Source organism: Aptenodytes forsteri, unplaced genomic scaffold, assembly GCF_000699145.1.
Source record: "Aptenodytes forsteri isolate BGI_AS27 unplaced genomic scaffold, ASM69914v1 Scaffold53, whole genome shotgun sequence".
Classification (NCBI taxonomy): Eukaryota; Metazoa; Chordata; class Aves; order Sphenisciformes; family Spheniscidae; genus Aptenodytes; species Aptenodytes forsteri.
This window is the reverse complement of record NW_008795909.1, coordinates 4,379,004-4,404,422: the sequence shown is the minus strand read 5'-3', so window position 1 is coordinate 4,404,422 and position 25,419 is coordinate 4,379,004. Positions and strand designations below refer to the sequence as shown.

The 25,419-nt window shown below is 36.9% G+C and overlaps 1 protein-coding gene across 1 annotated transcript in view; it reads right to left on the bottom strand.

Moving 5' to 3' along the window:
* Positions 1-25,419, bottom strand: part of SUCLG2 (succinate-CoA ligase GDP-forming beta subunit) — a 107,345-nt gene that overhangs the window by 46,475 nt on the left and 35,451 nt on the right. The window contains exons 4-8 of the mRNA XM_019473453.1: positions 21,597-21,749; positions 20,536-20,625; positions 18,072-18,168; positions 12,147-12,308; positions 10,489-10,631 (exon numbers count right to left, since the gene is read on the bottom strand). Coding sequence (XP_019328998.1) covers positions 10,489-10,631; positions 12,147-12,308; positions 18,072-18,168; positions 20,536-20,625; positions 21,597-21,749 — 645 coding nt within the window. The remainder of the gene's footprint in view (positions 1-10,488; positions 10,632-12,146; positions 12,309-18,071; positions 18,169-20,535; positions 20,626-21,596; positions 21,750-25,419) is intronic.

Sequence of the window (25,419 nt, the reverse complement as noted above, 5' to 3'; positions counted from 1 at the left end):
AATACAGAAAATATCACAGGATACACTGCACCTCAAAATCCCATTTCCATAGAAATGCATGATGTTCTAACAGATCTTTTTCTTAACAAGATGCCAATGAATTTAAAAGCTGCATATTTGCCAGACCTGCACATTATTCTTGATCATATCACCATGCCAGTCATTTCAGATGGCATATGGGATTAATAATAATAGGTTAGAACAAGATCACCTATCATAATCTATTTCCTATATTAGGATGCAAACCAGAGCACAAGTGTCACAGCAGAGACGAGTGCAACATCTGTATTTATTCATGCAATTCTCCCTTCTTCCCCAAGAACCACATCACTGAACCTGACACTGCAATATTAGGTCACTTTTTCAGCTTAGAGACAAAAAGCTCATTTTAAAAAACTGCTTCACATCCCCCACGCCTTTTTCTTTCCTAAAGTATAGACATCTCTTTACACTAAAATTCTTAGCAAGATCAGGTCCTTTATTCTTCTGTCTTTAAAAAAAAATAATTTTATGATGGAAAAATGTGCATTCATCTTGTCATGTTTCACCAGCTTTTTTCCCAAAATTGAGTCTTATTCTTCAACCAACCTATGCTCTATCTACCTGTGCTCCATCCATCAAGGATGCTTCTGAAATTGTAAGTAAAAACAGCTGACATTCATTTCACTGTCAGAAGGGCATGTCTTACCCAGTATAAATGGCTAAAAGCACCTACTTGAAATATACAGTTCATCATCTAGGCCTGTATCTAACAGGAACAGATGGAGGTAAGGTGATTAATTTCTTCATTTTGATGGAAAAAAAAAAAAAAACAACCCCTCCCCCCCCCAGCCATAACACCTCAAACCACTTAAAAATAATGAGTATTAAAATGCGATTTTCTCTACAGAAGAGTTTAAGTAAGGACACCTACAACTTTTCTTTTAATATACTATTTCTTACCTATATTATCAAATGATTTGTCTATCATTCCCCTGTAAGTATGCTGGATAGATGATGTATAAATAGATTCATAATAAATTACTCATCTCACCAAGATGAATTACCAAACTGAGATTCCTAAAATATCTTCCCTTTTTATCCTCACTAATTGTGAAATGAGTCATATAAATTTTCAACATTTAATCAATTTGTAAAGTACAGTAAAGGATTAAACAATTTTCTGATGTATTATGCATGGCATTTCCTTTTACTAGGCAATACTAAGACACACAAACATAACTGCACATTATATTGCACACGCTGGATATGACATCAGGCATTTGGCAGTTAGATGTGATGCTGGCAAGGTTTTCAAGATGGAGATTTACTGCCTGTATCCGTCGCCCTTCATTTTAGGCCCTGGTTTGGAGTGAGATGGTGATACCATGCTATGACATTACAAGAGAGATGTACTATCCCATAACCATTACCACATACTTCTCTTAAACACTTCCCACCGCAGGCTCACCCATACTGGCTCATCAGTGGATACCTCAGAAAAGTCCAGATTCTACAGCCCCAAGCAGTAATGAACAAAGAAGCCAATAAAAAAAATCCTTTATCACTTTCACCATTAATCAAATGTACCTCCAAACAAGTAGGAAAATACAACAAGCCTTGACCACAGAGCAGCTATCTCAAGAGGGTGAGCCAGATTGTCTTCTGAGGAAATGGAAATGTCTGCTCTTCTGTCCCTATTTTTGTAGCGGTATCCCTTCTGAGAGGGTAATTGGCACACAAACATTTCAAATTCCATCCAAACCTAACAGCTCAATTTTTACTTCTGCAAATTTTTCAGCATTTACCTTCTAAGGAAACATTTGTGATTTTTCCTTATTCAGCCAAAAAGGAGGCAATTAAAAAATCTCTTCAAGTTTTCCTCTTGCTTACTAAGTATATTTTCATATCCAGTTTGTAAGATTAATTATAGCCAACTTTAAAATGCCAAAAGGCATTCAACTTGTCAGTGCCTATAAATAATGGCAGACTCATGTTAAAGTATATTTACATATCAATTACTTAGGACTCAATACTACACATGCTCTTGAAAAATACATTACTCTTGATTATAAATCAAGACAATTCACTTATGCATTTTAAATACATAACTGTCCTCACATTTTCATAAATATTGGCAATACGCTATCAGTCTCTAAAAATGCTTCAATGAAATGAAAGCATACCTTTTCAATACTCTAAAAGATGACTAATCATTTCACATTAATTTCTGCAAAACTGCAAAGACACATTAGAAGAAATCCTTGTTAAAGTTCTATTAGTCTGTATTTTCTCACCAATGCAGCGCTAATAGAAGTGTGGGGAAATTCCTAAATTACTCCTATAAACTCAAATCCTAAAGTATCTATAAAAGAACTACAAGCTGCTCCAATACCCTTGGTTAAAGGCAAAGTATTTTTACAAATTTCTGAGGCAGAAAATACAATATGCCTTTGTCAACTTTTCCCAGCTTTACAAGATGTTTCTGTGCTCTAATATGTCTTTTCTACCTCTACAAACTGTCATCCTATGATAGTAATTTTAAACTTCGACAAGCTGTGAAAGCCAAGGCATTATTGCCCATATAAAATTACTAATCACAGCTTTAGGTTTAGGGCTGTTCTCTGAAAGAGGAAAAGAAACCTCCAGTCCATTCATTGGCCCCAAGGCAGGATCAACTCTTCCTGAATCACCCTGGATAAATTTTTGTTTAGCTAGTTCTTAAAAACTTGCGGTGCTGGATAGCCTGTAAGTTCCTAAAATAAACTGCTGTAGGACTCAACTACCTTTTCTGCTGGAGAATTTTCAGAACAGCTAACCTAACTTTCTTTGCTGCATTTAAACCTTACTACTTCTTGCCTTACAGAGGCAGACATTGACCTGCAACACTGGGCAGATTAGCCAGGTTAACTGAAGGTTTCCTTCACGTTTTTGTATCTGGTTCCTCTTTCAACCCTTGAGTCTTCTGTATATTTTAAAAAAGAGAAAAGGATGCTCTCTCCCTACATGTTTACACACCCCCAAGGCAAAACGGGCTCTCTACATGCTATTAGGAGATAATATTAAGATGACGTAGTAAGATCCAGCTTCCAAAAACTATGTGGTACACTTCAATGATTGATTAGACATCGTCTTACACAAATGTCAAAATCGCAACACAAAACCAACAGGTTTATTATGACTTTCTTTTTTAAAATTTAATATTTCACTTCTACAAAAACAATGCTGAGTACAAAACCGCCAGTAGGCTAGAGCTCTGTAATAAGCAGTAAAGGAACAGTGATAAGTTTTATCATTTCCATAGCACTTAAGTTTCTTTAATGGACTATATAATTTTTGATCAGTGTTGATCAAAACAGCAGTCATCTAAGGTAGATGAGTATTATAACCCACAGTTCACACAGAAGGGGAAAAACAGAGCAGCCAAAGCCTGAACTTTCGAAAGCATCCACTAAATTCAAGTGCCACCATTTTCAGATACCCAGCTGGAGCTATAAAGGGCTATGCAGAGGTGTGAACACTGGACTAGCAGTTAGCACTCGTGAAACAGTATAACACACTGATATTTTTCACTACGATAACTCTTCAGCTACAGCCTTTAGAGTACTCAGAACAGCATATGACACTTCACCCTCGTGTGAATCAGAAAAACACAGAAAGCATAAAGATTTTTCATGCTGTGTAAAGAAGAGCTGGGTAATGAAGTGTGTAAAGGGTGCATGATATTTGAATGAGAAAGCAAAAAGATTTCTAATGACTAGGGTACTTCTGCATTATCTGAAATAACATGCAATCTGACAATTCAAACAAATCCAGTGCTAACACTCTATTATATGTCCATAACTGAATGCTATTTACATTTCGTTTTTTTCTTCAACATTATACACACAGACATAGGCTGTATGTGTGATAGGGAAGGTTATCTCATCCTGCTGATTTATGGTTTCGCATTATTGTAACACTGAGAAATCCACTACTGACAGTTAGTCAGTTAAATGCAGAAAATGCGTGACAAACTATTCACAACCAACCTGTGCTCTGACTAGGATAAGGCTCACTATCACAGCACGTGTGGACATTTTAATTTTTATATTTTTAAACCCTCTACACACTATTTTTTATTTATGACTTTTAAAGCTTAATAGTCCCCCTTCCCACTCCCCAAAGCACCCTCCTCTCACTCTACACAAAAGTTCCAGGCCTAACAGCAATAATAACCATTCTCATCAATGGGCAAAGGCAGCCCTAGAAGAAAATCAAACGAGGTGGTTCTTTGTTTCTGGATGTTGCCTTTGATGTTCAAGCTGCAACTCTTCCTCTTAGTCAAGACAGACTTAATAGTCTTGCTTGATTGGCATGACTAATACCGTAACAGACATTCTGCAGATCACATTAAACAGCTGTGCAAACTGCCTGCACTCACAACTTGGCTGCTGACATTATTTTTATTTTTATTTGATGTGATTATAATATCTCAGTGACCAATCCTGGATCAGAAACGCCATGTGACCACATTCCCCTCTTCTTCTTCCACTCTCTTTTCTCCCAGACTGTTTGAAACGATGCCTGCGTGGGCAGGATGCAGGGAATAATTGGTTGGGAACAGAATAGGCACCTGGCAACTCCTAAGCAGCCTATCTGCCAAAACCCCTTTTTGGCTCAGGCTTTGTAACCCAACAGTCAAACGCTAGGCACAGACTCACTGAATAAGACAGATTTTTGCACAACTTCCAGGACAAAACCCTCAGCTATATAGTCAAGCCTAGTTAGAAACCATACTCAGAAGAGCCTTTTCCCCTAGAACTGGGAACAGGTCCTTGTTTAAAGCTGCAGAGTGAGAGCAAACAGTCCAGTAACACACTGGTACAGTTACTACACTCCAAACTGCCTGAATGTTTGCAGACTTTCTGAAATTGTCTTAACTGAACTAGCTCACCCAATTCTGAATTAATTCACCCAAAATAAAGACCAAATAAATTATACAAGGCAACCTTAATTTTATTTCTGAAATCTGAGAAAAGAATATCCCAAATCTTTCCTCTTAGAATAATGTTATCCCTTCTGTTGCCACATAACAGACTGCAATGTAAAGAAAACTAATACTAAAAATCCCTCAAGCCAAAAGGATAAACTGGTGATAAAAATGTCTTATATAATAAGGATGGATAAACTGTATTACTTTCACACCAAGCGCAGCTGCAAAATAAGTGAATTGCAAAATTATGATTTAATGATACCCTCTTTCAGAATTCTGTTCACTCTCTCAGATGCCTGGAAAATAAAAGCCCCAAGACCTCTGCTTCACACGCAACTTAATGGCAAGACACATCAGTGCCATTACTTTTCCCATCACTGAGGTGGACAGAGAGATGCATCTGACATTACCAAACAGGCGAAGCAAAGCGACAGGAATAAGAATGCCTATTCCATATTAATAAAACAATAATTTGAACTAAGAATAGCTAAAGGAAAAAAAAAAAAGTTAAGTTGTGTGTGTGTTTGATATTAGTTATTCCCTGGATATGAGTTAACAGATGTCAATATGGAATATTTTTTCCAGAGAGATGTTTGTCAATCTGTCAATAGTATTTTGCTTATATGACAAACAAACAGTTGTTAACATCAATTGATTTGGTAAGCCTTTAGTCGTATCATCAATGACAGGCTTCAAAAAAGGCTGTCAAAGGAGCTTTAGGGGGAAAAGGACAACAAGAACAACAAACAATTTTGGCCTTTAACTGGCCGTATTTCAGTGTTACTTTCTATTAGGAGTCAACTGTTAAGTTAGGGACTAGAGCCAGTCAATGGCAAAACAAACCTGCTTACAGCTTAGTTTGCTTTACTCATATTTCTGTATTTTAGCTCCTGTTAGGGAGGCAGAACAAAGGTAAGGGATGGTGTATAGCCAAAAGTCTGAGGAAAGACTGTGTAGTCCTACGTCTGGGTCACATCTCAAGTACACACACCATTTATGTCAGCATGAATGGGCAACTCTCCCATACCAGTAACCTGTACAATATTATTTTTATTCTATCAAGACAGCATGGGAGAAAAATGTAGAGGATGTGACTTGCTTCAGGTTGTAGGTAAGATGCTTCTGGCCTTTGCCTAATTGTAGTCACTAAATACATCTCACCAAGAGCCTAGTCATTATGGGCTCTCATACTCACTAGGGTCTTCAAAAACACGATTCAGCCAGCCCAACATCTGAAACTTGATGTTGACTCTCTCTGTAATGTGTATAAAAAAGCTGAGAGAAAAACCTGCAGGAATTTAGGAGAGTCAGATATGTGGGATGACTCCAGGCCAAAGCTGAGGGCTGAGATGGCAACCAAGTTTCAGTGCCCTGGACAGCAAATTTATTGACAAGACTGGTTTTTTTAGCCTTTCCAAAACCTTGTTGAATCCTACAGTCATATGGGAAATACAACAGTCCAGGTCTTCAGCATGAATAAAAATGAGCACCTGTTGAGCTTGGTAAGGATGTGAGAGTACTCAAGGATGAGGACTTCAGTGAGGATGGCTGAAACAGCACTTCATACATGCAGGGGAGAGCCAGACATCACTCAGAACCTCTGAAATACCAAAGGAAACAACCTCTTCTACTTGACCGTGGGACAAAGAGGAGCAATGAAATTCCTGCAGTGTCTCCCAGCAGCTTGAACACCCAGAATCAAGCCATCTTCCCCTTTCCTGTTACTACCTGAAAAGAGGGAAGACAGTTCATTTTCTGCCAAAGCAGACGCACGGCACAAACTCATAGAAACAAGACAGGCAGGAAGGAATTTAAAAAAAAAAAGTCTGGAATTTAGATAGTGAAAAGAAAGGAATTCAGAACCACTGCAATGACCTGTCTGACCTAGGAAGTATTGGATATGGCAGACTGCAAACAAGACCAGCAGAGTATAAAAGGGTCACTGACCCTATGGACAGCATTTCCATCCAAAAGCTAGTGGGTAACCTTTTGCAACAAAAAAAAAAATTTACTTTAAAAAAAAAAAAATTATAGACACTGACAATAGCCAGATTAAACCAGCCGCAAACCAGCCAAGATCTTCATTTTTCTCAAAAACAATATCCCCAGCTTCACTAAATCAAATCATGGCATACCTGTATTTTTTTTGCTTTAATACAAAATAGACATTTTAAAGACAACTAAAGAGAGGGAAAGAGATCTATTTCAATGCGCAGTTAAACATTTCCTTCTGGAAGATTTCTTCTCTTGCAATGTCCTTAACACTGCCAGTGCCATATTTCAGCGCAACTAAAAGACAGTGCTTCTCCATATTACAGTTCTGCAGACTTTTTGTTTGTTTGTTTAGTCATTCCTCAGAGGGTCAATGTTGTTTGGAGACATTTACAACAATTAATTGCCCCTCAAGTTCCAAAGAGCAAATTTTTATCCTCTCAAACAAGGTGGGAATCAGGTTATAGGTTACAGGGAAATGACTGACCAGATACAAACTGTGTATGCTGCATTAGCCACAATGACTCTTGGGATTGAAGGCCTACTATTAGTTAAGAAAAGAGAGGATTCATTCAATTATTGTACTGTATAATATTGAGCTAATGGACATGGCGTATGAGGAGAAGAAATAACAGACATTTACTACCTTTTCTGAACAGAACGAAATAAAACATGAAATGTTTTTTTTTAATAGCTAGTAAATTTATATTAATATTCATCTGCAGAGGAGTAAGAAAAACAAGGGCTTTGATGTTAGGCTGATATAACTGCCAGGGCTGCTACAGTCTCCTATTATGTACCGGGATATCAGCATATCTTCCCTAATCCTAATTTAATCTCATACATATTCTTCATCAGTTACCGTTAAGAGAAGTTTTTCACCTGATGTCATGTGGAACTGAAACAGTATTGCTGATGGTCACAGTGACATAAAATAAAGGCAAAATCAGTCAAACTGAAAGGGCTAACAAGATAAACAGTTCAGAAATGACTCACTTAAACTTGGCAAGCCTCTTAGGGATAAGAGCTGTGCTATGACTGGTCACATGCAGGGCTAGGCTCAAAAGAACTAAAGTTAGTAACTCTGAAAAATGGGCGACAGCATTAAATCCCAATAAACCCACAATGTCTGTGGCCAACAATGCTGTCACTTACGTACGTGCATCCAAGTTTGCTATGGGCTACGTTCCCTGGAGCAGACACCTTTCAGAAGCACCCTCTTTCCCCTGCACCATACCAAATAACAGTCTCTAGTGCGACTCTAAGCAGTCATCCTCCCTTTTTTTCCTGGAGTGCAATAAAGAGAACAAAAGGGAAATGCAATGGAGCTGTTCTGTGATTCTTCCTGTGAATGGAGAGAAGATCAGAAAAGGCACTCAAAAGGAAGAGAGGAGGCAACAAATTAATGAGGAATGAGTTGTGCTGCATTTAGGCTAAAGCATTCTGTATCTTCAGCCAGTCAAAGCCAGGAATGTAACAGCTACAGCTGTGCATAGACGCGAGCGTAAATGACTATTTCAGGTCCTTTCCATGCTACCTTTTACTTTGCCCCACTGTCTCAACTAGCATAGCTTCACTAGCCCTGGTGCAAGCAGCTAGTGTTAAGTAGTGATATATAAGCGGAAGATGTAATAGAATAAGGATACATTTACAAGTCAAATACCGGGCATGCAGATGTTACACAGCCGAGAGCTACTGAAATGCCTTTTTGTTTTAAAATTGTTTAAACTCAGTAAGTTTCATCACCAAAATTAATACCTGCTGTTTGTGTTGTAGCAGACAGAAGAACCTATTTAGCATAGTGATAACCATCAGCTGTTTATCTAAGACTTTACTGCACCTGCTTCTCCACCACTAACACAAGTTTCAGGACTAAATTACATCTCAGCCAAACCTTGATCATCATACGAAGCACGCACTGCAGAACAACTCACACACACACAAACAAATCTTCGTGTAATGTCCTGAGAATAGCTAAAACTCACACAAATGAAGACAAGCATAAGTGTCTACTAGCATCAGACAATGAAGGAAACTATCAGGTTTTCTAGCATGAATCTCAGGTCCCATCCTGCCTCCCTTCTGCCCCAGACAAAGATATCTTGCTTCTCTACTTCTCCAGGTCTGTGTTCTTGTAGGCATGTTAATGACTTGAAGCTTATAAGATCACTAAGTAGAAGGAGACAACCAGTTCTCTTCCTGTGCATCTTGGGAAGAACATGAACCTAGACCTCTACAAACAAAAGGTCAGCATGACCCAGGTCTATGGGAGTGCAAAAAGATCCAGGAAGAATGTTTTAAATATTGCAGATGACTCTCTCTAGTACAGTTGAGCCATCAATGTACTACGTGCTTTAAAAACATGCAAGGAGACTTAGAACTGCAAAGAGCTTACAATATGAAGTTGACCTGTGCTTATTTTGTACTGTTAATCATCTTCCTGATTCTGCCTTGAAATTTTGCTGCAAACAATATCCGTCTCCGTTTGAAAAGTCACAACATTTTGTCACTTACTGCTGCACAGGGTATACAATTACAGTGATGTAATTTTCACAGGAAGGTGGTATTTAGAAGAGCTAATATCACAGACACAATGAACACGAGGAAAATGGATGGAAGCACAGAAAAAGAGAGACAAAGGAGATAAAGCCAGATCCACAAAAAGAAGCAAAATGTTGAAATCAGGACTTCCGCAGAGATGCTTAGGTGCAGGAGATGGAAAAGATGATCAAAGCCCTTCGGCAGATTTTCATTAGTAAAAAAATCTACAGCAACTTAAGTTCTGGCTACACACAGAAGCATAACTCTGCGTTGGCAGGGATGGTCAGCTGGCACTGCTCCAATGCCTACTCCTGATCACTATTCTCTCAGTAGACATTCTACTTCTGTCTGCAAAGAGGACCAATGACCTCAGCATGCTAACATGCATCTCTAGAGAACTTCTACTCAATACACACAGACTGTCTTCTGTTGTCCAAAAAGAAAAGAGCAACTGCACCTCCATCTGCAAAAGGAAGTATTAGAACGTACCAGGCTACAATTCCAGCCTGTGAATGTTAATTAAACACAGACTATCCTACAGTGCAGAATCAGATATTTTAGAAACCTCAAGCTTAAAAGAGTACAAATCAGCTTTAGAATTAGCTATTTGCTTAATTCCCATTTTTCTTCTCATCCTACTGTGGCACTACACTGTTAGGAATGCTATTTTAAAGTTTCTAAATCTCCTCACAAATTCCACTTTAGAAGCCAGATGTTCAAAGTTCAGCACTGCAATGCATTACCACATCTGCATTTCTGTGTTGAACTGCCTTGAGAAAGTACCCATTCAAGACTGACCGGCAAACCTGAGTGCGGATCAGGAACTGGAAAGTCAGTCCAGCAGTTCACAGTGAAATCATTTTCCTCCCAGATCACCCCTTTAGTAACTCATCCTCAGTGTTCACACCATTATCTGTATCTTTCAGCACACTATTCATAGTCCTGTAACACAGCTGTATTGCTGCACAGGGAAGCTTCTGGTGCAAAACCAACTTTTTTACCTTTGGATCAGCAGTCAGCAGCTTGAATGCTTGATATACTTGTGCTTCTTTCACACCTCCACCGAGATCCAAGAAGTTGGCTGGCTTTCCACCGTTCAAGGATATTATATCACATGTTGCCATTGCAAGTCCAGCTCCATTGACTGTAATTGTAAACATCAAGTGCTTATATTTCACATAAAAGTATGTAACATTTGGGAAAAGGCTTAAAACGTATCAGCACAACCACATAACATGGCTCAAAATGTTACATAAATATTATTTCTTAATAGGTCAGTACCTATTCAAGGATATTCAATGCAACAAATAATTCAAAATCTGGTGCATACACACCAACATTTAGATTTCTTTTTACAACTGTATCAACTTTAGGACTTAGATGTGCATCTTCCCTTAAGCATGTATGAGCACTGGAATGATAACTGTGGAAATGCAAAAACTTCTGATTTTAAAAAAAAAGACACACACACAAACTTCTGGGAATAGTGATCAGTGATCACATCACGAGACATGAAGGACAAATTGAGTCCTTAAGCTCCCCTCCCATCTGACAGCAGTAGATAATGCTTTGTATTACTGTAAAACAGACAACTAATTTTGGGGACAGATATCAGATGCTCCTGAAACTGCCTTTTATTTTGTGTTTACACCAGTCTAGAAGCATTCCCATGGGCACAAACATCCTCTAAGCTAGGAATAGTAGATGTGAATTATTTGTCCGCAGTAAGTTGTTCCTGCTGGACAAAGTAAGGCTTCTGTGTCACCTGTAATTCAACAGCAATATCTAAGACTGAAAAAAAAAAAAAAATACTGTAGTGTTGCCAATTATTGCTTGGGGGTTTTTTGGGTTGTTTTTTTTTTTTAAAATCGAGATTAAAATCTCACTGTCACTTACTGAATCAACTGCAACACGTTATCAGTATCTTCTAGATTTGTGGTTAGAGTACACATCAAAGCAATGTAAATACTGGATATTTACTAAAACCAGTCATTCCACCAAGCTGAGATAAAATGACTAATTCAATTAGAGTCATAATAAAATGTTTTACTGGCTAAAAGAATTTGTACAAAGTAAAAATTATTTAGAGCACAGCTGACTTTTTTACTTATTTCTTCTAAACACAAGAGTAATTCCTGTTCTACAGAAACTTCAGAAAAATAAGAAACTGGCAGTTTCCTTTTAACAACCAAGCAGCTTCTTTAGCGACTTTCCTTAAAGGCAAATGGAGCTCAATATTAATTTGTAAACAAGAATACCATGTTCTTACGCACACACTTTTGCAATGCCTTCTGAGTAACACAGTCTCATTTTTGAAAATTAATGATCAAATTTTGATTACTTTTCTTGTTTTGATTACTGGAAAGACCAAATGCATCAGCTTAAGAATTCAGAACGTAGAAACCCCACAGGCTTCTCCCTTAGCCTGTCTTCTCTCTGACTCACACATGCCCTGCCTGTCCGCTGCTGTGGCCTTCATCACAGTTTCAGCACAACTTCAGTTTCATTCCTGCAAGAACTTGTGGAAGGACAGACAACTTCAGCAAAATAGACTGAAATACTGTCAAGGGTGGATTGAATGTCAGTATGTAAACAAAGTCTATACACTGAACAAGTATGAATTTGTCTTCAAATGTCTTTTGGATTTATTCGTTCTTACCAAAGCAAGCAATATTTCCATCCAGTCCTATATATTTTAAGTCATATTTGGCAGCTTCGTTCTCTATAGGCTCATTTTCAGACTTGTCATCCATGGCAAATATTTCTTTTTGCCTAAATTCTGCATTGTCATCAAAGTTTATCTTGGCATCAAAACAAACAACTAAAAAAAAAAATATAAAACAACATATAGGCATTTAGAGTTTACAGTTAGTCAGAGCTTCTGAAATATTACACCAATTACTATAGCAGGGAGGGGGAAAGGGCTGCTTAGGGAGTGATGCTGCTTCCAGCATATGATCAGCTGAAGTTCTAGCACTGAGTCCAGTAGAGAAGGGTAAGTTTTCCCCAAATCCTATATTGAGAAAAGGTACAGCAAGCGTCTCCACACTACACAGTCATGTGCCTTTGTCAAGGGATGATCTTCTACGTTTGCTTTAAACAAAGTTCCCCAAAATTATGAAGGCAGTTTTTATGATGTGGACAGGTGGTCTGCAGTAATTTCGTAAGAGACTACTTTCAGTATTTTGAAAGTATGACAGATATAACAGGTAACAGGTTAGCAATCCAAAGCGATGTTTGATAACATGCACTCATTTATAGTTAAGCAATACAAAATGCTTTCCTTAGCCATATTTTTAATTTATAATGTCATTAGGTATACATACATTATTTCCCTGAAGATCTAAATTAAAACAACTTTAAGCCAATGTATGTTAAAAATTATCAAAAGATGACTTTTAAACAAAGAAAATTTAAAAAGTAAATACAAAACTTCTCATCAATGTCAACATCCACTATGGCTGTAAAAACAAATTAAAAAGTAGCTAAACCTGACTATATTAAGTAATAGATACCAAAGACTAGCTAGTCGACATAATATTCACATAAAAACAAACAGTAAAAGAAATGCATGTAGAGTGAACTGGTTATTTGCCTATTTACTGACTTATTATTTCTATGGGTTTGCATAGGCAAACACCTCATTAGATTAAAATGTTCTAAGTAAATATAAGACTATATGCTTATCATTTCACTATTCAAGTAATTTGATTTGTACTATATCCAGATTATAATTACTGACTGAATTATAATTGATTTCTCAATGCAAACCAGTCAGATTTAAGTGCCTTTAAATGCTGCATCCAGAAAAATCAAATAGTTTTTCTTTCTGCTGTGTTTTGATTCATACTGCCATTGAAACATACATGGTACACATGCACCTGCTCATGAGCATTGTACATGTCTCTGCAACTAGAGCCCAAGTACAATTAAAAAGACAATTTTTAGTCTTTGATATAGATACCCATCAACTAAAATAACTAATCACACAATCTTTTTTGGTGAACAAATACCTCTCTCTCTCTTTTTTTTTTTTTTAAATATACAATTGCTTAACTTAGGAGAAAATACCTACGCAAACAGCAAACAAAACATTTACACAAATAGGAGAGTCTCAATTGCATGTCTTGATTTGCATTGGGTTTTCTTGTTTTGGACTTCTGATGTTGCTGGGGTTTTTGTGGTTTTCTAAATACATTTGATTTGTAACCAATACCAGATTAAATTAAAACAGGATCAAATTTAGTTTCAGTGACTGAAGTTTCAGAAAACTATTCATGAGCGTGTGCATATAATAAATCTCTCTTGGAAGAGTCTAGATCTTACCTGGTCAACCATCATGTGGGAATCTGCCAAAAGGAGAAATGTCTGAAGATCATAATATGCTTCCATTGTACTAGAGCTGCTTTAATTTTTTTTAACAATTAACTAAGACCTGTACCATTTTTCTTCTTCAAGCTTTCAGTTCCTTAAATTGCTAAAACAACTCAAAGCTAGAGTAAAACTGCAGTTTCAGAGCTCTTTTTACCTTAGACATGAACGTCCTCAATGTCACATTAATAGAATCTCATTTCTACAGAACATTCATCTTTAACAAAGGCCATGCTGTACAAAGTAGCAGGAAAAACACCTATTAATATTTATCAAACCATTTTCACCATCAAAAGCACATTGTTACATGCATGACAGATTATACAAATGAAATTTTCTTCTAAACAAATATCAAAGAAAGCTCCAACACTTATATTCAGGGAGTATTTTTGTTGTTTTTGCTAGCAGTGTAGGATTTTTGTCATCTGCCAATTCAACAGCTTACACTGAGAGCAAACAAAACAAAAACACCCAAAGAAATTGGCAGTTACAGGCTTCTGACCCAATAGTGTTAACAAAGAATTTGCTACAAAATTAAACAAAAGGAAATACATACAACAGTGTATTTTCTTATGGAAATTCACATGAGTGAAAAACACAAAAACCAGCAAGAAATAAATCCATCTTAACTGTTACTTTGACAGGAATAATGGTCTTCATACAGAGACTTATACTTTATCATTAGAAATAACTGCATTAAGCTGCTCAAATGTTCTTCCATTTGTTTTATCTTTATTCTTCTGTAAGACATTTCAGATGGAAAAACTGCTAGCAAAAAAGAAATAAGCACAGGAAAACTTCTGTGTATGTCTGCTAGTAAGATGGCTTCACAGCTTGAAACCCACTCTGTTTCTGCTCCTCAGCTTCCTGAATGCGAAACACAGGGGGAAAAACCTCAGAGAAAACAGCATAAAAACTCCTACCATCCCTCAGATTAAGTCCTGCTCACTAAATATGCACAGCCATTCCAGAAAAGCTAACTTGGCAACTTATCCAAATCAGTTCATTTTTTTCCACAGTGCTACCTCATAGTACTCCAGCATTGATGCAAAGTTAGTACCAACATGGTTCTTTGGGTCCTTTTAGGACCACCACTTTTGTTTCCTCTCATTCCCAACTGTCCTCTCTTTCACCTGCCCCTACCTGTCTACTGATTTCCCCTCCGTGTTGGTACCCAGCCAAATACATCCTCAGCACCTCAATAATGCCCCTATTCCGACAGCGCTGTCTCTGCCCTTCTCACTTCCTTTTCAGTGTCTATACACGTCTACAGCGTCCACTCACTAACACTCAAGACATACTTAAAGGTCTTCCTTGCAGGATTACATGGCTGAGATGATGTAGGTACTGAACTGAGGATTCTGTCCTTTGCTCTGCCAAAATGGCAGAATAGTAAAGTGCTTCTATACAAGTCATCTGAGCTAGTTTTGAACCAGCAAGTGTGAATACCAGAACAGCCTAGTCCTGGCAGAAAGCGCTCACCTCAAGCTCACTTCTCTGCCTGATAGAAGGCAATTGTCATAGATGTCCCAATTTCTGACATCTGACTGAGCATAAGGACTACTGGGTACCTTCCATACTGCCCTGTAGTGTTAAAACATCTTGGTCAATTATTCTACTAAAAAAATGATTTCAACAAGTTTTGAGGAAGGAAATTTTGTTTTTGCAGTATCAATGGTCTTGAACCCACAAAACAAACCTGGTAAAGTGTATCAGTCATAGCAGACAAACATACCAATGAATTTGTTTTGAAGTAAACATCATAATCCGCAGGAAAGTTCCAGCAGTTTTTGTTGTACCTACTTTAAAGGTCCCATTCATCTTCAAGAGGTCAAAAGTGTCATGTGTTGCACATTGCTAGAACTTGAAAAATTCAGACAATTCATTTTACAAGGTCCTATTTCATTGTTCTGCTTTAACTTCACTGTGCAACACAAAATGAAAATGTCCTTCTCACTTCATTCCCGACCGGTTTTAATAAGGCCAATGGATCTATTTAAATGGCGGGGGAAAAACAACAGTCTATTGGGTTCTGAAGGCAAATTTTCCATTTCCATTTAAAATACAGCCTACAATAGAACTACACTGGTCAACAGCAGGGCTTTTTGTTTCTCTCCCCCAGTACACATTTCAGAAATTGCATAAGAACCAATGGAGCTAGAGTTGGTTGCTAAGAATTTGACTTACACTTATTAAGCTGAGTGAGGTTTACAATGCGGAAACTATTGATTCAACATGCACGTTATTGTGGTACTTCGAATGAGATGGAAATCTGAGCACACAGTGCTGCGAAAGATTCTCAAATAAAAAGAGTTAAAGCATTTAGTGGAAATCATTCTCACGAGGTAAACTCTGTCCAGAGAGCTAACAGATTCTGGTGGTAAGAACACCAAAAAAACCCAACCAAGAATGATTCGAAAAAGGTCAGGAAAAAAGGTTTGAAAAGCAGAATGCATACTTTTAGGTCATAAATATGTTCTTCTAACTTAGTTTAACCTGAAATCAGCTCATTACGTAAAAAAAATTGACCGGACATTTGATCATTATTATCATTGTCTCTGAATTATCCTCATATACTTTAATAGACAAGGTATTCCTTTTTGTATTTGTTTTTAAAATGTCACTTTACAATAGGGCATTTTAGTGTACCAGAGCCCATTTTATAACAATGAGCAGCACTTTATAAGATGCGTTAATAAAATGGGGCAGGGCAGGATTTGTTTTACATCTTTTAGAGCTTTTTCAGACTACATTACCAGCAGAATTTTCCTTTTAAGCTGTGGACAATTCTCTGCCAATTCTTTTGCATTTGGTTTGCTAATAAAAATGGAAAAACAAGGTTGGACAATTGGAAGAGACTGCATAGTTTCTAGCCACAATTCAACTTTTGAATTCCTGACCAACTGAGCCAAAATATGGGTTTTTAGTGAAAAGCTGTTTACTTTACAAACTAGCTGTGTGCACATAAAAAGTATTCTTAAAATGCTAATTCTTTCAATTGGTACTCACTCCTATGAGGACCTCATGGTCTTAACTGACATAGCAATTATCTTTTTCCAAAAGTTTCCAGAACTGCAATGAAGCAGCCACATTCCTAGTGTCTGTTAAAACGGGTAAAAGCTTTCTCTTTACATTTTCTAATTTCCACTTTAATCTATAGGCATATCTTATAAGTTGGTTAAAAACTGGAATTGTCTTTCTTGAGTATTCTTTATCAATGCTTGTCAAGAAACACCCACCAGCACTTCCCAATGCCAAAGACTTCTCTCAAATCACAAAATGATACTGTAGGTAGGGCCTCTACTAGAAAGTCACTAGCGCTTGTGAACCGCAGCCTTTGACGTTGAAGTCTCAGCTAGCTCCCCCTGAGCTCCACAACTTCTCACCTTTATCTATTTAAATTAAAGAGAAGAAATAAAAAGGGAGAGGGGGCATGGATATCATAAAATATTGGCATTAGGAATGAATGCAAGGGTAAAAATGGTCTGCCATCAAATGAAACAGCAAGGTGGTAACTATGATCCACTTGGATCGGCCCTACTCTATTTCAATATACCACAGGCATCTTTAGTTCCTCTTCTCTTTTGTTCAAGTTAATTGGACAAAAATGACAAATGGGAGGAAGGGTTTCAGCTGGAAAACCAACTACTACAATGACATGAAAGCTAACCCAGCTCCTTTTATTTACCCTATACCTTCTTAGCCCTGTATTCATGGTAGAAGCAGATCAATTACCCTTTTTCTTCCCAAAGGATGTAGCTAAGTGTCCATTCCAGCTGGAATTTCTCCTGTGCTCGAGTAGGTTGCAGAGTCATGCACTTATGATTTTAACTTACTTATATGTTTACAAATGTAAAATAAGAAGTTTCTTTCCGCACAATCTCAGGAATTCTAGCAACATTAACAAAAACATATCCAAGACAAAACAAAACCAAGAAAAACCCAACTTTGTACAAAGAGCAGAAGAGCAGAAAATGTTGCTGTTTCCCACCAAGCATAACATGTAGAAGCCGATACTTCCAGTATTTCGATGAAATAACAAAAGGTATTGAAATGTAAAATCTGCCATGGGAATATTTATGAATGTTGCTTAAATTACATTACAAAATGAAATTAATGCAAAGCTGCTGCTACAACCTTCTATGCAATTTAATTTATATTTTGCATAAATAAAGAACTATAATGCATTCATTTGTTTCCTTCAATTTCTTACCTTGCCCTTCTGGAGTTTCACCAAAGGGATTCACTTCAACCTGAGTGGCATCAATTTTCAAGAAGAGATTATACAGCTTCTTAATTTGATCTGCTGCCTAAATTTGATCAAGCGATTTACAATTACCACGCAGAAAAATAAAAGTTAATGTTTTCAAGGCAAAGGTAAACCATTATTGATTATTTTTAATGTATTAAATTGCACACTAGTTCTAGATAATTACTGCTTTTATTTCTGTTTTCTTAATCATATTTATATAGTATCTAAAATAGCTATAACGTAGCATTATGATACTGCATAACATTTTGTAAATGTGCATTTAAAGACTACACGAACTGGGGATTTTCTACAAAATAAACAGCACGATTACTATGACAAGTTTAATTTGAAAAGTGCCTAACAGTTCATAATGACATATTCGCTGGTATGCTGAGATCTAAGTTGCACTCATGTTCATCAGTCTAAATTCAGAAACCAAAAAGCAGTATGTGCACATTAGTGACTTTAGGAAAAAAAAAAAAACACAACATTTCTCCTTCCTACATCAGTCTGAAATGTTTTCTTGAACAAATTGTCAGAAGCATGCTTGTCTACTCTTTATGCTCTTGCTCATTCCTTATTGTTCCTCACCATCTATCTCTGACTGGTTCTGTGGCCAAAAGTATTGTGACTGACTACTAACTTCCAAGTCTTTAGTTCTTACAACAGTCTTCCATTAATAGAACAATTTAAACAACAGCAACATGAACGTGCATAAAAAGAATCCCTTTGGTTCATTACACACTGACAACCTATTAGCTGAAATAAGTTTGCAGATGAAGAAGTGCACTAATAAAGAAAAAATCAAATTTGTTCCTTCATTACTGATCAGTTAACTGAAGTACAGAAATCAAAAATATTTGGGACCTCTCCTAATAAGGAAAGTGAATGAGAATAAAAAAAAAGAAGTCAGCTTTCTCCCACAACATCATTCGTAAGAAAACATTACGACTATAAAGACTCAACCCCAATACTGCACTACATCAGGAAGAACGTGGTGAGGGATGTTCCTATCTCCCCCTACTCAGTGCTGACAAGGCAGCACCTGGAGTGTTGTATCCAGTTTTGGGACCAACATGCTGAAGACTCTTTAAAGAGTTACAGTTTGGAAGCAGCATACAAACTGTTTATGAAGTCTTCCCTTCTCAAAATTCATCAGCTGAAGCATTCTCATTGGTTTTGATTTTTAAAAAATTACCAGTTATAAATCTGCACCCACCAAGGCAGCAGTTTCCTTGGCATGGCCACCGTGGTTGACAAAGTATCCTAACACCACATGGGTAAGGCTATCAACAGTGACGCTAGGGAGGAAGTCCCACCGTGCAACCCCACACTGATTCTTGGCAACCTGAAAAGCTGTTGTTGCCCTAGTACACTGCTGTAATTTCAACAGATCACCAGAATCGCTTAACTTTTATTAAGGGCTGCTCCATCTTTCAGCACCTCTCTGAATCAGGCAGCTTAATGTCAACATTTCTCTTTCTCAAGGTCTACAAGTACTGAGCCTCTTTGAGGCAAAGCATAAAATCCCAACCTAGAAATAGCGAATGTATAAGTAAATACTGGGATTTGTCTGAATAAAAACTATGTTCCTATGCTTCAGTAAATTCATTTGAGTTGATAGCGCAAGGAAAGAAATGCACTCACTGCAGCATTATTTAAATGTATTGTTAAAAAGTCCATATATTGCTGTTAATTATTAAGTACCAGAACTCTTCAAGGGTTGAAAGGTTCTACATAATCATTCCTCCTCATTAGATATACAGCTAAATCTCCAAATGTGTGTTAATCAACTTAATGATTACGCATTTGTTAATTGCACGGTTGGGATAGAAAATAATTAAAATTGCTGAATTAAAAATAAAGGAGTTCTACAAAAATGACAGTTTGATACTATAGGAAAAAAAAGGCAAAAGTAGCTTAAACAAGCTTTTTCTCTGCAAAATGATTCACAAAGGCAAAATATCTTGCATATTTGTGTACACTATGGAATTCCAATATATATAAAAAAAAGATACTTAAAAGACAACAAGCTGTCAGACTTTTCGTTTTGAGTTGAAGTTCGGGAAAAAAAAAGGCTTCAATTGCACAGAGAGATACACTTTTACTTCTCCCCATATTAAGGGCCAAATTTTCAAAAAAGCTCTACCCGTGTAATTCACTGAGCTCCAATGGAATTCCAATGAACAGCACATTGTCATCAATTGCTTCAATTGATGAAGGGACTTTCACTTTGGAACAATAAGGACCTTATTCAAATTGCTAAAGCCTGACGACAATTATATAGGTGCAATTTAATATTTAAAATGTCAAAATGGTCCTGATCTAATGGACACTTAGGCTTTCATGTCTGTTTGGAAAGCATTTATTCTATAGCTGGGCTAAAATATCTTCAGTAAAAACTGAGGGAGTAGAGTCAAGTTACCTGCTGTTGCAAAAGTCCTTTGAAGCCCAAATTTTTTGCCATCTGCAATGCCTGACGATCCTTTATACCTTCAAAAATATCTATTTCCTCCTGTAACAATAACGTGCATAAATATAACTAAATAGTCAATCTGAATGGAGATTTATAACTTCAAAAGGAAAACAGTATACATTTGCAAATTAGTAATTAATGCATGGCTGTTTGCCAAAGTTCTCCGAGACTGAGGCTATAGCAGCTGCCTATAGGGTATGTTATAATTACCACACCAACTATGAAACAGTCCTTCCAAAAAATATTTAATTCTTCAGGGTGGCATGCTGACAAGACAATGTGACACCAGTTTTCACTTTTAATTACTGTACAGATGGCGTTGACGAATATTTAGTCTGTTAATTTTTATGACATCTTCTGGAATATTTTCAAGGCAATGGTGTCACTGCCCAGTAACACTGTGAAGTTTATATAATTTTAAAATGCACATTAAATATTTTTACAATTTTTTGAATAATTACACTTGATTGTATCAATTATTTTCCCAGATGAATAGCTTGTCTACTCATTATCATGCCACAGTAATAAATACTTAAATGTAGTCATCGTTAAGAAAGTAATTACAACAGTTGTATTTCAGATGCAAGAGTCATCCAGGTACAAAGAAATAATTAACAACTCTGTCAATTAGAAAAAAACAACCACAGAAACAATAACCATATTGGCACTGACCCACTTGTGAAAAAACTGTGTACCTTTCTGAAAGTGAAACTCACTCATTAAACATTTCAGATATTAAGTTTATCATATCACGTAACAGTCAGATTTAAGCTCTTTTTCTAAATCGAGCTGGAGACACAAACACTAACAAAATCAGGTGTTAAACATGCTTCATTCATCTACTAGATGACAGGTCTGATCCCCTATTTGGTGAAACACAATTTTTATGGTTCTTACTGTCTTCTTTCCATATATAGAAGGAAAAATGGAAGGAGAAGGCGGGGGGGGAGAGAAAATTCTTTTGGATAACTGACAAGGAAAATTTTTAGTCTAAAATATTATTTTAATACCTTAAAGATAAGTTCTGGGCTAGTAACTGCAACTTCTTCTATGTCAACACCACCCTGTGGACTGCCAACCATAACAGGTCCATTGCAGGCTCTGTCCATCAAAATTGCAAAGTATGTTTCCCTGGAAATATTCAGTGCTTCTGCAACCATCACCTAAAAATGAATACAGGGAAGAAAAAAAACAGCGACAGTTCTGACTGGTCCATCTACCTGGTGACACTTAATCTAAACATAGCTTTGCTTCCTTGAGATGTCAAGAGTAGTAAATGTCATAAAATCTTTTGCAATGTAAAAAGCAATTAAAAATTAACAGAACCAATAAGGGACAATATTTTCCTCTGCTGTGATCAAGCAGAGAACATTGTGGCTCATGTTTCCTGCTTTGCCTTAAAAGGCAGCAGTTTGATATTTGCTATCCTGAAAAGAAACGTTTGTTTCATTCCTTTTAAAGGATATTACAACCCAGTGATTTTTTTCCCCCGAGAAATCCTCTCTCCCTAAATAAGAGACTCCCCTGATGCTGCTGTTCTCACTGGGGTATGTAACAAGCAGCGTAAACCAGGAACACCTAACTGTTGGGGTTTTTTCCAAGAAGAGAATCGGAGCTGCTGCTGTGTCCATAAAGGGGACCTCCGTATTACCTTTTTATTCCCCAAAAGCACTTTAACATGCTGCCCCCAGAAAAACTTGAGTCACAAGGGACTACAGTCTTGCAAATCACATAGATGTAAGAGAGCATATGTTGGCCTTCTAATGCATCGCATCAGTAGCCCCGTTCCTTACCAGTAAAGCCTCAGGCTTATGTTCTCTCCCTCATTCTGACAGAAGGCCATCCTACACTTAGAAGCTCAGCACTGAATTCCTGCCCTGCCTAAGTATTTCCTAAGGAAATGGGTTTACATGTAATTCTGCCATCCAGCTGTTTACTTTCAGTTTAGAGAGACAAGCAGATGTGTAACCTTCAGATACTGGCACATTCTAGAAACATAAAAATTTATTCTTCCAAAGAGCTACTCATTTCTATTTTTTACTATAAGCTACAGAACCCTTTCATACCGATATCTGACAGATACCTCAGCACGCAACAAAAAAGATGATTCAAATCCTACATGATTGGAATCTACAAGAACTCACATTAAAATTGGGGGGTGAAATGGCCCATATAAATCCTTTGTTACTTTTTTTTCCTCTCCTCCCAAAAATATGCCAAAGTCCTTTCCATTTCAGTATTACAGTAACTAAAACTTCCTCTTCATCTGAGCTGTCAATTTTTGCAATAGTTTAACAATAGCTATTGAAGCAATTTCAGAGATTAAGTAGTTTTACACTTGGCAAAGGACTCACAAAACTATGTTTTGATGCAAGAATACTAAATTCCCCCAAATATTCTTCATCTTAAAAAAAACCCAAAAAACTGCATATGATCCTTACTAATTATTCCTTGTGATCATAACAGGTGCCATAACCTCAGGTGCAAAGACTGTAGTTCTGCTCTGCACTACGGTTTTGCTTTTCAACCTGGAAGTTGAGCAGCCACCTCTGCCATTTAATTAGCACTATAGCTTCTCCTTCTGACAATCAACTACGTTCTTCCTTAGCAGAGCTACTATTTCCTACCTTTCAATGGAAGTAGTAGAAATCAGGAAAATCACTTCCCTAAGATTAATATAATTAAAAAGGATTAAGTGGCAATGTCTTTCTAATGTGGTCTGTTTACAAAGCGACAGCTTTGAACAATAATTGTAGACGAAGATCATCACTCTGAATGAAACATAAGGTGAAATTCATTCTATCAGCAGCTCAAACTCCTTAGATCCAAGAGGCGTGTATACACCTGCAGTCTTAAAACTCTGCCTACCCAGCAAGATGTGTTCCATCAAATAAGTATTCCTGGGGTTTTCATAGTTCAAGGACTATAAACAAGAAAGATGCACTATACTTTCAACCCAAGTCGCTTTTCTGATATTCTACTCCAGAGTACATAAGAAAGAATGTACTCACCTTTTGCCAGGCTGTACGTCTTAACAGAACAGGAAAAAAAAAAGTAAGAGACAAGGAATTAAATAAAGCCCTCTGTGCTCAGAATGGAAGGCAAGATGCTATTTCTTTATGGGTTTTTTGACTCGGAAGAAATTTTCTTTATAGTAATTTTGTTTCCTTCTATTTTTATCTTGCTTTATTCATAGAACATAGGGTGATGTAAAGGAATAGTTCAACTAAGTGACTGTTCAGAAGCAAACTAAAGAAAACTAGGTTGAAGGAGACAACTAAGAATGTAGAAAACTACCGTACTACTTAAAAGCATCTGCCTATTTTTGGCTACTATAAAGGGATGCTAAAAGCCAACTCACAAACACAGCTTGTCGGCTACCTGCCAAGATTTGTCAAATTAACAAGCAAAGTTATGGAAAGCATCCTTGATTTGCTACTATTAGTCTTTTTACCTGCATGCATGTTTTCACCTTCTTACATATCCTGAATCAGTGTATCTGAAAAACGTGAGTCACTTGCTTTAGACATAGGTCAAATAAAACCAGCTGGCCCTACCGGATCTTGTCTGAGTTGTTCAGAGTTTCCAAAGCGCTCAGGATCGGGGCCAGACTTAGGATGGGAATCCACTCAACAAGTCATGAGGAATACATTTGCAAGCACAGCAGGTGAAACTTACATTATTAAATCAGGTATCTTTTCAACTGCTACTTCCAACCCGAGTGATTATCCCCACTATTGCTAATTAACCATGTCAACATCAAATACTTCTCTGTCTTAATTCACAAAACTATTGAGAGTCTATCTACTTTGTAGTAGGCAAGCTTACTGTAGAGTAAAAATTGTCAGGCTGTAAAACATCTCTCATTTCTCCCAACAAAAAAGTTACTTTCCTTCACCATCCTCCCTGGTTGATGCAGAGCAAAGCCAGGGAAACTGGTGTTCAAGGTCTTTAAATATTATTTGTTAAAGTCTACCTACCATTCACATGACAAAACTAATGCAAACACACTAATGAACAGTTAAGAGTACTGAGATTCAATCTACAGACTGTTGACTTTTCTCGTATTTTGTCCGTTTTGCTTATGATAAAGAATGTGAAGCATCGTTATCTGTTTACCACATCAGGTTTATATTTAAAACGTCCTGGGGAAAAATCAGTTTTCTTTAAAACTTCCTGTAACTTCAAGCTTTCCTTCTTAAAAACAAATCATTACCTAAAAGTTTAAGTCACGTAATTTCATGAGGGTAACTATAACAGCTCTTTTATATTGAATCAAATAGTCAAAATGTTAATTCTGTTATTGCTTGGAGAGAAAACACAGGTAGCAAATTCTCAGGTTGTCATGATAAGAGAAGACTGTCTTCTCAGATAACCAGGCTCTCCAAATTCCAAGATACCATAAGAGGATTTTATGTAAACTCACAAAATAGCTTCCAAGTTACAAGAGAACTGAGGAGACTGCTATTTAAGAAACATCAATCTAAAGAAGCACAAACATGCTTTAAATTCTGTAGTAGGTGCACAGCTGAGAAAGAAAGCTGAAAACTCCATTTTCTGTTCCATAATTATTCTAATTGTAGAAAATTTCTATATTTTATTCCTTCCTTAAAAATGCACGTAAAAGGTACGTGACTTCCACTCCCTGACTTGACACTGGCTCATTGTTTGCCTTGCAGAAAGTGACTTAATAACTATTTTCCTTCTGAAGGACGTTTATTACTTTTTTTTAAAAAAAAAACAAAACATGAGTTCACTCAAACTTTCCAGAACACCAGAAAGTTTAAAACCCACAGAACCTAAGAACATGCCTTTTCTTTTCTTTGTGAACTG